The 13,597-nt window shown below is 44.9% G+C and overlaps 1 protein-coding gene across 2 annotated transcripts in view; it reads right to left on the reverse strand.

Moving 5' to 3' along the window:
• The window catches only part of LOC119375304 (splicing factor 3B subunit 3), a 54,037-nt gene that overhangs the window by 25,599 nt on the left and 14,841 nt on the right, over positions 1 to 13,597 (reverse strand). For both annotated transcript variants that reach the window (XM_037645485.2, XM_037645490.2), the window contains exons 8-15: positions 13,306 to 13,380; positions 13,124 to 13,227; positions 12,726 to 12,987; positions 10,118 to 10,190; positions 5,516 to 5,667; positions 2,360 to 2,515; positions 1,316 to 1,471; positions 1,114 to 1,242 (exon numbers count right to left, since the gene is read on the reverse strand). In XM_037645485.2, the coding sequence (XP_037501413.1) occupies positions 1,114 to 1,242; positions 1,316 to 1,471; positions 2,360 to 2,515; positions 5,516 to 5,667; positions 10,118 to 10,190; positions 12,726 to 12,987; positions 13,124 to 13,227; positions 13,306 to 13,380 (1,107 nt within the window). The remainder of the gene's footprint in view (positions 1 to 1,113; positions 1,243 to 1,315; positions 1,472 to 2,359; positions 2,516 to 5,515; positions 5,668 to 10,117; positions 10,191 to 12,725; positions 12,988 to 13,123; positions 13,228 to 13,305; positions 13,381 to 13,597) is intronic.

The following is a 13,597-nucleotide window of genomic DNA, read 5'->3' on the forward strand; positions in this document are numbered from 1 at the left end:
GGTCCAAAGGGTCCGGCCGCGACTCCAACTCCGCTGCCGACGGTGCACTTGTAGCCGGCGCCTTCTTGTTCCAAGCCCGTTTTTTACGGCTTCCAAAAGCTCGTTGCGTCGATGGTTTCAGACGAGAGTCTCCAGGCATCTCGATCGCGTGGAAAAACTACCGGCACAAAGTAGAGACACGGTCCGTCGAGAAACACGCACGATCGCAAAAGCAGGCGCACACAAACGGACAGCCACGGCGGAGAACCAAACACAAAGAAAAAAAAAATGACGTGTCGGTCGCGCCAGCCAATGGGAGACTCGGAAAGGCGCGCTTGAAAAGCGCGCCGCGTGAGAGCCAATCAGTGGCCTGGAAACGACCTTCAGAAAACCCGCGACGGCGGCCGTTCTGCTTGAGCGACGCCATTTTGAGATGGCGCAAAATGTGCACAAAGAAAACAGCTTCAAATCTAGCCCAAGATGGCGGCGCTCGGCCCGCTGCAACGCTCATGGCGCGCGCGGGAAGTTCGAACAAATTTCGTCCTTTTGGGGACATTTTAGTGCTGCCGGGGTGCTTTGAAAGCCGATTTTATCGCGTTTCCCGACCGAATTTAGCGTTAGCAATTTGAGAGTAGGTGCTCAGAAGTACAAACGCCTCGAAAATAAGCTTTGCGAAAAATCGATTTTTTGACCATTTTTGACCGTTCCAAGACCCGCGTCTCCCCTTAATGAGAGATGAACAGGGGTGCAGAATTCAAGTATGAAACCAATCTTATTAGAGGCAGTTCCGTTTAAAGCAATTCCATTTAACAGATTTCCGTTTACTGAGAGTCTACTGTAGTATCAGTTTAGAGCACTAAACACAGACAAAATTATGCATTTCTGACTTAGACAATGCTGTTCAAAATGTCTGCCCAGAAATGGCATTGTCATTATTACAATTAAGCCGCACCACAGGCCAATGAAATCGAAAAAGGAAAAAAAAATGTTCAGCAAAGAATTTAGGAGCAATTCTCCTAAAGAACTCATAAGGAAATTACTTATTACTTTTTAATTATGACTTCAGTCCTTTCTTTACTTTCAATGGTGGCATTTGCCAACACCACACCAAGCGAAGAAAACGGGTGGAATTACCTGCAAACCAATGTTGAGGTAAAGGATTCCTTGGCCAGTTGTTTCAACCTCTGTCATACCCATTTCAACAATGGACAGAGACTCAGGTGTTGCAGGCAGAGCTTGCATACTCAGTGGAGATAGGCAGTCCTGTAAAATTTTGCCAGTTATCAGCACCCTTCCTAACATACTGAAGCTGCAGCAATTGCAGTGTTATTCTTACAGATGGATCCAGAGAAATGATCCGAACGGTGTTGTCTGCAAGACCCACAGCCAAAAACCGTGAACGTTGCTCCCCGGTTGGCACACTGGCCAATGACATGCAAATGATGTCAGCCGACATTTCCCTACGGTCAGTGTACTCATTGAGTTGTCCAGTCTGGTTGATATAAAAGGTAAAGGAAAGAGAGAGAAAAGCAAACAAACTATAGACCACTATTAAAGATCACATCCTGCTACACAATTTAAATAAAATAGTACATGTATGTAAACACATTGATCACTGCTTCCAACCTTCCAATGGGACAATTTCTTTCACCTCCTGACATTTGCTGATGTGCTATGTGCTCGGCACAACACGATTGGAAAGGGAGACGAAATTAAGCAGAAAAATACAAAACACAAATCCGGCTGAACTTATAACCGCACTCACTCGGCGTTGCTGCCTGGATTGTTACATTAATACAGCTAATAAGATTAATACATTAATACAGCACTGTCCAAAAAGTCGAAGACAAAGTTTACTGCACCAAACCAGTTTGTAAACCAGCTCAGTGTTGCAAACCGGTTTGCAAACATTACTATAGATCTTTATTTCTCAATACTGGAACTGAACCAGAGAAAAATGGAGCACATTGAACCTGACAACAAAGTGAACCAGTTTTTTTTTTTTTGCTATTTTTTTCCCCAGGTTGACAACCCGGTTTTAAGTCATGCGAAATTGTGCATTCAGCAAAATAAGTTGCTATGGGTGGTGGCTTAGTAGCTTTCCCAAAAACGTCTCACCCTACACCCCAACCTTCTATATCATCTTTTTTTTTCTAATGTCTTTTATATACCAGGTAAACATCCTCATTTGAAACTGTCAACATTTGGACGATGTCTTCATGCCAATAGACTTAGTTCTACCATCTTCAAGTGGTTTTAGTCCAAAATCCTCCTACGGACATCAATGAAAAACAACACAAGCCCTGAAGTGATTGAAATAACCAAAGTGCAATGGTGTGGCAGAGAAAACTAAATGACAATGATCTGGGATGGGACTTACCGGATCCATCTCGAAGTAGACAAGCTCCCCTCCAGTGAGAGCAATTACAACTTGACGTTGATTGACAGCACATTTCACGATTGCTTTCTTTCCTGGTGTACGCCACTCATTGACACGCTTGTCAGCCCGAATGTGCCGAATTCCTTCAGGGTACACCTGAAAGCCAAAAGGAATACTAAGGCAAAAAAGCAATGCAATAAAACCACCATACAAAATAGCACGGCCTACCTTATTCGCATAGTTTGCACACCCTTAATATTTAGGATCAGTCTTGTCTTTAAACATACACATTTTACTCTCATATTTTGCGGCACTTGTCATGTCCTGCAGCAGTGTCGGCGTGTGTTTGTAAGGCAGGCTTGGGAAGGTTGATGCATCACGCGGCTACAGTAAAGCCTACCATACTAGAAATGCATCAGTACTTTGCTCAGAAGTGGCTATTATAGCACTCTGTAAGAGTGTGAAAAACACAGCCTCCTTTCACCAAGAATTTCTTTAGAATGATGCTGTGATTGTCATGTGATCGTTAGCTCATACAATTGGGGATTTGTACAGGATTGGACTAAATTGTGCGCATTGAGGAGAGTTGCAAAGATACGAGCAGTTACAATAAATGAGTTCACAGCCTGCAAAAATCTCTGTAAGGTAGTTGATAGTTGCATGTGAAGTGTAGAAATGCCCCTAGGCAACTGCTGAACCGGTTTGCAATAAATCTGTTGGTTTCAAAAGGAAAAGTTGGCATGATGATGATGATGATTTAAACTTTATCGGGGTCCAGAGAAGACGCAGGGGAGACCCCACGCCACCCGACTAGTCATGTAACTTTCTGTTACAATTGGGCCCGATCAGGATTGAGTGCTTCTACAAGGTCATTTACAATTGCGATCTTGCTCGATTCGGATCAAGACAATCACGATCTGACTAGTGTCGTCTCCTTAGCTCAGTGTGCACAAAAACAAAAAATTTGGCAGCGACCGGAGGAAAAAAATTCCCCCACCTCCCCGAAAGGAATCGTGAGGAAATGCGAATGCATTTCTTGCGCCGAGAGTACACGGCGTAGTAATTTTAATGGCGTAAAGCTGGACACATCGACGCGCTCAAGTGTCTCCCTTTTGGGCGCCTCTTTCAACGAACGCTTCCTACGTGCGTTCATAATCACCTCAGGGATGTTGCCACTGCCTTCAATGCAGCACAAACGCATTTAGAACGCGCTGTTTTCAGGCTGTGCCAAGGCAGCACAAACACTACAAACACGTTTCAAAAGCACTGCATTGAGGCGGTGGCGCAGAGAGGAGAGAGAGCGAACGGCGAGAGAAGGAGCGGCGAAGCACTGCACCTACCCTCTCCTACACTCTCTCCACACACGCGGGAGCTCCGCCGAGCTCCCACGATGCGAGCGCCCTCACACGCCAGAGCGCGCTCCTCCCCTCCACTCACTCTCCGCTAGTCCGCCCGCACCACCTGCTCAGGTTGCTAGGGGCGAGGATATGCGCGCGCTCCCGCAGCTGTTGCTATGGGAGAGGGAGTGAGAGCGGAGAGGCGCGCGGGCAATGTCGGATGCCTTACATAGCCCAACTAAGAAATGCATTCGCATTGAAAACTGCAGCGACCGGAGGAACATGCTATGCACAACAAAGAACCTGAGAGTCTACCCCGCTACGCATGCCACTCGCTACGTAACAGTAGCACCAGAACACACAGCCTAGGAAGTAGAAGAAGGAAACTCAGCGTGCCGCAGCACATTATTGGGGGAGGTCGCTCATATTTACAACAACCCAAAGGAGATTATGGCGGCACCATAGGAGCCTTCAATAGAAAGGTGCATAGAAACACGCTTGGGCACGTCTATGTGTTCTGCTAACGTCCCAATTTCCTTGTAATCTCTGGCACTGCATGGAAAATTATGTTGCCAACTAAGCTTTTTTTCCCCACTGAAGCTGACTTGGGCATCAAAATTTTTGCTTTTGAGGCTGTTCTGGAGCAGTTCAGCGCAATTGTTGTAATTTTTATGCTTTTGGAGCCGCTTGGCACAGGAAAACTGAATCGTATTAAAAATGTGTAATATGCACAGCTGTCTCACCCCGGCTTAGTAAAACACCTAAAAGTGCCTTTTACAGTAGATTCTCAGCAAACGGAAATTTCTTAAACGGAAAATCTGCTTAAATGGAACAACGGCCTCTAACATGACTGGTTTCATTCTTGAATTCTACAACCCTGTTTGTCTCTCAGTAAAAGGAACTCCTGTTAACAGAACATATTTTCCCGGTCCCTTTGGGTTTCGTTTAACGAGAGTCTACTGTATAGACAAGATTCTGCTGTAAAATTTAAATATCCAAACGGATGCATATTTTGCAAAACTACATTTGGATCTGCAACACAACGCAGTTCACAAAGTTGCACTTGATAATCGCCATGATGATAACCAAAATAACTTCTCTTGAATATCAATGGTCTGCAATACACCTTTTACAGCATATTTAACAAATTCAGTAAGTAAAGTGCTTTGGACCCACTAAGGACACTTAGTGCTCTTCGGTATCATGGTGCATTCAAACTGGGGTATTTGACATCAACAGCAACCAAAACTTTCTTGCCCCCCCACTGCCATGTTGCTTGCATTGTTCAGCCACTAAGCCATGGATTCACTGCCAACTTCTGCAGCAATGTACTATGCCATTCTCCAATTATGCCCAGTCAGCATACTTTTTCCTGCAGGATCATCACTGTGCCGTAGTCAGAGTGAGAACCGCTGAGGATGAAGAAACGATACTTCTGGGCCTTCTAGCAAACACATCCACGGCTCTGCATCATGAACAGAAGCTGCCATATGCAGAGCGCCATGGTGGATGGTGCAAACATAGCCTCATGCTCTGCTCTGACTGGCTGTAGCAAAAATAGGTCCAGAAGGACCAGAACCAATTGATGTGGGGAAAGCTTTTTGGTGGATCTCACCACCACCAAACTGGATTCAAAGCTGCTCTGAATGCCAAATGTCTCAGCATGAATATGCCAAAAGAATATCACCAGTCACGCCTGCCAAAACTTAGTATGTTTTTTCCAAAACTGTTGAAAACTAAGGGAAAATAGGAAATCATGTTTACTACTAGTAACACCGCAAGAAAAATGAATATCAGAAAGGCATACATGTGGACTCACCTGAACCAATGCGTCATCTCCAATTTGGGCGCATGAAAGTGTAGGCGTTGTTCCCAGGAAACCAGAATCAGTGACTTCTTCCACAGTCTCACCAATGGAGAGCACAAGGGTAGCATTGACGAAGGACACAATTATGTAGGCATCATAGTCCTCTGCAATAAAGGTTGTTTCAAGGATTAAAACAGAAAATCTGATTTCAAAGTTTAAAAATTTATAAATCCAGACAAAACAAGAACACGAGTTTGTGAACCTGCTAATAATAATAAGGTCATAACTGCATGTGAATGCAGCAGAATGCAGGCTGAACTGATGCAATACTTGGTGACTCAGGCAACTCCCAATAGCATGATAAAAATGTTAACAAAACACTGGCTGTTTACCTAGTTGCCATTTTCTTCTAAAACTGACCTGAATATGAACACTTGGTGGATGCAATGCTCAATGCTTTGGAACAGCAGAATCACAATGCTATTGGCAGTTTTAAGGTTTTGTTGCAGCTGTACAACTCCTACTGTCATCTATCAGAATGTGCAAGACCTTCCACTGCTACAGTAGAACCTTGCGCCATACCTGCCAAGTTTGGAGAAACGAAATCCGGGAGATCTACTCAACAAAGGGGGGGGGGTTCTGCGATAGCAATTATATGGACACTGTCAGCGGGATTTTGCGGTCGCCGCTGATCTGTACAGAGTCCAAACCGATAACATCGCTTACGCATCGTCTGTTTCACGTGTGAGTAAAAGCGCGCTAGCGCTACGGTCGAACGCGGTTGAAGCAGAGATGAAACGACCCGGCCGTCACTGTCGCACGAACGGCACATGCGATAACATCGCTCCGGGTGCGAGGCCTGTCGTTGCTCGCTACTTCATGCACAATGAAACTGAGTTGAACCTTTCTACCATCGTTAAAAAAAGAAGAAGAAGAATCCTTTCGTCCTTTCTACTACGTGGCCAGACAACTTTGCTCATGTGGCCAGACAAAGCACTGGACGCGCGGGGCAAAACTGGATTTCCGGGAGATTTTCCTATGACCCGTACAACCGGGAGAAACGCTCAAAATCCGGGAGACTTGGCAGGTATGTTGTTCAAAAATTTTGGGGGGAAACACACACAAACAGGCACGTAGGCAAGGCCCCCCCCCCCCCCCCCAAATTCTTTCAGCCTTCTATATTCCCATGCAACTTTTTTTTTTGTTGTTGCCATGGAAAGACTCTTTGGAACAATTAGGCCTTGGGCCCCCCCCCCCCCAAAAAAAATCCTGCCTACGTGCCTGCACACAATACTATACTTGGGAAAACGTACAATCAAAAGTCTCTGAAAAATTCCACCGATTAGCCTGAAAGGTGAAGCAGTGACAGAGATATCAAAGTACAGTCGAGCCCACTGATAACAAACCTGAGCGTGACGCAGCATCCGTTTGTTGTACCCCAAAGTTCGTAGTTAATGAAACATAGCTTTAAAAAAGTAGCAAGTGAAAACACAGAATTTATTTTTCCACAAAAAACTCACAGTTTCGCCCCAAGAGCAAAGCAATGAATGCGATATCAAGAGAGTGGAATGCCACACGAGGACGACAAGCAGTTCGATACTCGCAGTGCGCCGCTGAAGCACAAAGAAGGACGCCTGAAAAGAACGCACAGGTATACACAGGACAAGCATGAACTAACAACTGTCACAGTTGTTCCATCTTTGTGCTTAAGCATCGCACTGCAAGTGTCGACAATGGAGAATCAGACGCTCGTAGATATTTCTTTTTCTTTTAAACTGCGGCGCGTGGAGTGACCCTCTGCGTCTCCTGCCACACGGGGGTGTCTTGACACAAGTTGTGACCGGTGTTCTTTTCTTTCTTTTTTCATTCCACATCACGAGTGGGTACAGAAAGGGGCCACTTTGTCGTGCGTGCATCAAGAACAGTTTTCAAATTGAAAGAAAATGTAGGAGTGTTATGAGATAGAAAACACGCTCAAGCTCCGCCAAGATCTGCGTACCACAAGCAGTAAATGGTGCATATAAACAGCTCACCGTTATTTCACCGGTGCCACAAGCAGTAAATGGTGCATATAAACAGCTCGCCATTATTTCGCCGGCGCATGCATGGCGTGTCATTGAGTTGCCTAATGCAGCGCGCTGGGGAGCGAGGAGTCGCTGGTTCAAATCCTCGGTCGGGTGCTTCGGAACTTTTATTCTGCTTTATTTTTCTTTGTGCCTTTTTTATATATATTACATACATATACATATCAGGGACAAACGATGGCAAAAAACCGCCGAGTGTCCATGTAATTGCTATTGCAATAAAAGTCCGTAACACACGTCTGTTTCGATAGAGCAGATGCGATAAGGGCGGTCCCCAATTTATTTAAAGCGGCAGCATGCTCTTCGCCGAGGCCCTTGGCACAGACAAGTTGCCTGAGGCTATCTATGTAGCCAGTTGCTACATAGATTACACATAGACGTATTTTATTATTGCACAAGCAAGGCTTGTGGTTTTATAAGCAGTGTAAACTGCAGTAAATAAACACCAGCTTACTAAACTGTGATGTAATGTGCTCAAAAACATCAAAACAAAGTTCACTCGACTGCAAGCCCTAGCCATCGCAATACTGACGTGATGAGAAGTGCCAGCAGTTATAAGCTCATGTGCTGGTGTGAACATTTCATGCTGCCCCTCGGTTCAACCTGTTCACTACGCTGTGTTGCAGGCAGATCAATGACATCCAACAACGAATGCGTGTCAAAGTGGCCAATTTCCTTGGCTCGCAGTCTTATGTATTAGAAACTTCGTGCATGCAGTCTCTAATACGTGGTACACGGGCTGCATTATGCTTAGCAATGTGCACTCATTGATGTAACTTCCAACATTTACCATGATGAAAGATGCACATTGAGGCTGCTGGCTTCGAACCCACAGAGCACATGACTACATACATGGTGCTCGGGCCTAGCCAAGGTCGCTGGCTGAGCTGGTAACAGATATGTGTGCGTCATAACATGTGTGTGTGAAGCATAGCACAGACCAAAACAAACCAATGATGACACAAGTAAACAAGACCCTGTTCTCCCTGTCGTCCCGTTCCCTATCTGCTTCAGACATGTTACGATGATTAGTCACCAGCTCACCCAATAGCACGAGTGCATTTTGACTGCCACTGGCAGCAGTCCAAGATCAGTGGAAACTTCACTGTGCTTGACTGTGAGTACTTTCAGCCTTTCCTTGACACTTCAGTTTCCTTACACCATTGCCACAGCAGCCAAGGAGACCAATGCAAGCATTGCAAGGGCAATGAGTGAGTGTGCCAAGCCACCTTTGTGCCATCACTACTACTGTCTGTGCAAGCGGTGCATGACGACGACTTATAGCTTGTTCAGCTAATGTGATGACTGTGGGCTGCTTTCATTTCTCCAAGCAATGCACACCTACGTCGGTCCCACTCAAAGAGGTGGCAGGGTATGATGACACGTTTCGGTCATCGCCTATTATAAATGTGTGCAGTATGCTTCAAACTCCACTACGCCACACGTGCTATCAAAGAGATAAGACATTTATGCTTATCGCCATAGGATTAGCGGTGACAGCGGTAAATTCAATGTGTGACAGCCCCGTGCAACAACCTGTGGGTACCAGAAGAGAGCACGCCGACATTTTCTCGTGCCATGGGCTACATGGGCAGACAAATACTGTGGGGAAGCTGCTACTTAGGGGCACAACTGCTCTCAATAACGTACCATCTAGTGGCTGGAAAACCAAGTTTTGAGCATCCGATTAATATTTTTGGAGCTGCTTGCAGTTACCAGCCGCACAACTTCCAGCTCTATAAAATTATGTGGATGTCCTGTGATAAAGCCGGCTTAAAAGACATTTTGAGCCAATGCATAGCGGCGAACAACATTTGCAACACCATAACGGGCCTTGCTAGATTCTTAATTTGGCGCGCGATGTTGCAAAAACAGAAAACGTGGCCACCACAAACAGAGGTCCCGTGATTCCGGTTGTCGCCTATCTTTCATGTGATTTTAGACTACAGCTCCCCTTTTCCTGGCTAGCATCAGTTTTTGATGTTGTGCATTCATCAAACAGAGTAGAGCGCAAGTGGTGTGGTTCAATTAACATGACTGCATCAGCATCGCACTACTCAGGGCAACACCTGAGGTTTTCATGACAAGCCACGGATCCAGAATAGGTGCGATAGCTTAGTGCATTGAACCTGCATTTCTTACAGCTTTACGTGTGACACCTGGGCACTGTGAAGAGGATTTCGCCATGGCGGCATCAAATCGTGGTTGCCAGATCTCAGGGCCAACAAAATATTTTCTTTACGTTATTGAGATTAGTTTTTCTTATCGTACTGCCATTATTATTTGAACATTCTTGTAGCACCTTCAGTGTAAAAATGAGCTTGTCAGCGGCTATATTTTGCATTAACGGTTGAATTTCAATTGAAAGAAGTTTCAATATAACGAAGTAAATTGTCAATTTTACCAACTTTGTTATATCGAAGTTTAAGTGTACAGTACCACTACAAAATTTATAGCAATTACTAAATAGCTAACTGCCTAAGAGCAGCGTCACAGCTAAATATAAGCACAAAACTTTGTGAAATATTACCATCTGCTTTCCTTTTAACAGTCCATACTGCGTTGGGATTACCAGGAAGTTCAGACACAGCCATTTCAGAGACCTGAAACACACAAAGATGCGTCACCATGTTACGGTTAGGTGAAGCTCTGAACAGACAATGTCTACACTTATTCACATACAAATATAGGGCACAGCAAGAAACACAAGCAATTTTCTTTTCCAAATGAAATGCTCAGATCAAAATCAGCTCAAAGGGGCCAATGATCAGCAAGCTGTAAAACAACAGAACCATTCAGCATTCAGCACAAGCACAAGATACCATGGAGGAAGGAAAAATAAGGAGAGGCCCTGACGTCACATTCGTGAAGCCTCCACATCGCAAACACCCGCATCGCCTCCTAGCGAAGGAGCCTCGAAACATTTCGCGATTTCCGCCGTGTCGTTTGCAAGCGCATGCGCGATTCGAGCCTTTTTTTTTTTTTTTTCGCCGTGCAAGCGGCGCCGCGGTGCAGTCGATTCACGCATGCTGCTCCTTGTGTGTGTTCTTTAGAAAAGCTGCGCAATGCGCAGCTGTTGCGTATGGTTGCGTATACACGGTGCAAATCGCGTGCACTGCGCAAAGTACCGGGTGTCACTTTTCATGTGTACGTACACGTTCGCTTCATTGGTGATCACTAATGCATGATATTTGCATGCGAAGCTCTCGGATGTGCGCTCTGTTGCTTCTTACTCATTGTGTCAACTCAGAACACACGTGAACTTTTGTTTTTGGCGTCTGACGCGCCGCACTTAATATGCGCCGAAGGCATTCGTACGTTTTTAGAGGCTTGTGTCGTTCAACGAAAGGGCAATAAACTTATGTTGTTGTTATCGGACTACGTGATGTATGTATTGTGCGGTGTGCGCTCGCTGCATGCGTGCTTGTTGTTGTGTGCGTACCGGAATTACAAACTTTACGTGCACGATCGCGTATACAATACAGCGGTGTCCTCTTTTCGACGTGAAGTTACGTCGACTATAGGTTGGCGTTGCGCCGAATAGCTACTACGCTCACTCCATATACACCAACCAAGAACCGCTAATCCGGCAGCAGATCGGGAAATCGGGCTACGAGAAAGGAAGGCCTAACGCCCAGCAGAACGCGTAAGTCACTGCTAGGCGAGTTCGAATACGATGATGCAGGGGCTGAACGTTTTTGATCACAGCACGTACCGGTATTCTGTACTGTTGCGCAAAAACGCTCCACGAAGAATTTCACCACGCAGCGCTCGGGCCTGCCACGCACGAACAGCCTGGTAAACGTCTACTTGCAACATTTTACTGCGTGCGAACCGCACAATACGCGCTAAGTTTACGCCGGGACTACAAATCTGCGCAGAAGCAAGCCACCACGGAGAGCACGCCGCGGGGCGTCTGCTGTTTTGTTTGCCCCATACCGGTTTGTTTGCCCCATAAATCTGACGTCACTTCCGCCACACTTTTCGCAATGCATTGAAATACGATAGGGCCTCTCCTTAGTATTCCTTCCTCCATGCAAGATACATCCTCGTATTTCCTACCATTTCAGTTTCGTTACATGAATGCGTTACTAAATCTAACAATGCTTTTTTTTTTTTCAGAAAAATTGCCCGGACACATGCCCGAACATGGCTGGGCTGGCTAGAAAACTGCTGGTCGACCTTTGGACAATATGCCCTCTACCAAATTCTAAATGCAATGATACAAAAAGCTGCTTTAGTATTTAGTTATCATTGTTGCATTTGTTATCCCTCTGCCGTGCCCATCACCAGCACATGCTGTGCATTTGAGGCCACGCAAATGCAACACACTGTGCAGATAAGATTTTTTTGTTTCAGTGAGATTGGTAAAAATATTTTAGTCCTGTTGTAGCTGCAAACAGGAGTGTAGTCATTAGATTTTTCTATGTTGCTGGCTTTTTTAACTATGTGAACAAAAAAAGAAAAAGCTGCACAAGGTACCATGTTGCAGACAATTCAAACTGATGTTTTTCGAAGTTTCTTTAACGCCTAACATTTGCATGTATGCAATTATAAATAGTAACTACTCCCTACAAATTAATTATTCAGGAAGAACACAAAAATATGAGATAATGTTTCAGGCAACTGCTACCAGAATGCAATTGATGTCAGGCACATCAAATTTTTTTAGAGCACGATGCATGAGAGCTGGGACATGCTGCATGTGTGTGTAGTGCCAAATTGACAGTTGTGCCGATCTTTGATGATCACTATTAAAGGCACTTTCAGTTGCAGTTCGCATGACTATCCTTGGACGAGTCGACAAACAGCAGCATTCTTGGCACTTTGCCAAGAATGTTGTCGCTTCTAGAAGCTGATGCATCCAATGCCAGTCGGGCAATATTGTGCAACTGAGAAAGTATACCTGAAAGTGGTTTTCTGAGGATATGGAATTTTTCTTTGACCACTTGTGAAATGAGGCCCCTTATTTTCTGGTGGATACGATATTTCAGACTCCAAATTCTTTATCTTTAGGCAGCCCCTGCAGGGTCCGAATGATCAGATGGCGACTGTATGCAACAGTTTTTACATTTGAAAAGCTGTAATAAATGCTAGCAAGTACTATTGTTAGAAAATTACATTATGCAGAAGCTCACCTCAAGACCGTGGCGGAGCACACGTATACATGAACGGGGCCCTCGACCACAGGCCACATACAACTGAGGCGTGTCTTCATTGGCTAGGTCAGCAATAGTGCAGCCCATGGCTGGGGACAGGGAGTCCAATTCTTCAACGGGTAGCAAGTTGCGCAAGGCACGGGGAGCAAAAAAGAATGTGTCTCCTTCCTCAAGAGGAATAGCACTACTGAACTCAGGTTCTTCATCCTCCTCCCCAAGTCTCGCAATTTGGTAGAGGCAGCTGCGAATAACAGTTGGTATCAAATTACATAACAAGCAAATGTGCATGAAATGTTGTGATTAGAACTACAAAGACAAGCATTATAAGCAGCATCAAGACTAATTAACCAAGCAGAAATAAAAGAAGCAGTGCTTACTGGTTTCCAAATTCAGCAGCAACAAATAAGAATCCAGTTTTCAACACACACATGCTGGCTGCCACAGGAATGGTATCGAAGTATTTCAGCTTGATTTCAGTGACCTGAACAGGAGACAAACAGTATGATTGTTAAACAGAGCTAGCTGACATAAAGGTGCTTATCTAATAATAACTACGCACCATGTCTTCATCTGTTTCCAATGTAATCTTGAAGATATCCCCTTGCTCTGTTTGTGCCAGAAAGAAAAACATGGACTGGAAAAACAAAGATAGAATGTGTCAATTTTCTGCTTTTTTGAAAATTAGGACAGAGTCATGATTAGTGCACAGTCGAATTCTGTTTTTATATTCCTTACATGAGTACTGAAAATAGTTCTCACAAAGCTTTTCTGTGTTAAAAGAAGGTACGGGACATGAAAACCACTAAAAGTGCCACCAATCCCCAAGGCACCCTAAATAATTAAATACAATA

This window comes from Rhipicephalus sanguineus, chromosome 1, assembly GCF_013339695.2.
Source record: "Rhipicephalus sanguineus isolate Rsan-2018 chromosome 1, BIME_Rsan_1.4, whole genome shotgun sequence".
Taxonomy (NCBI): Eukaryota; Metazoa; Arthropoda; class Arachnida; order Ixodida; family Ixodidae; genus Rhipicephalus; species Rhipicephalus sanguineus.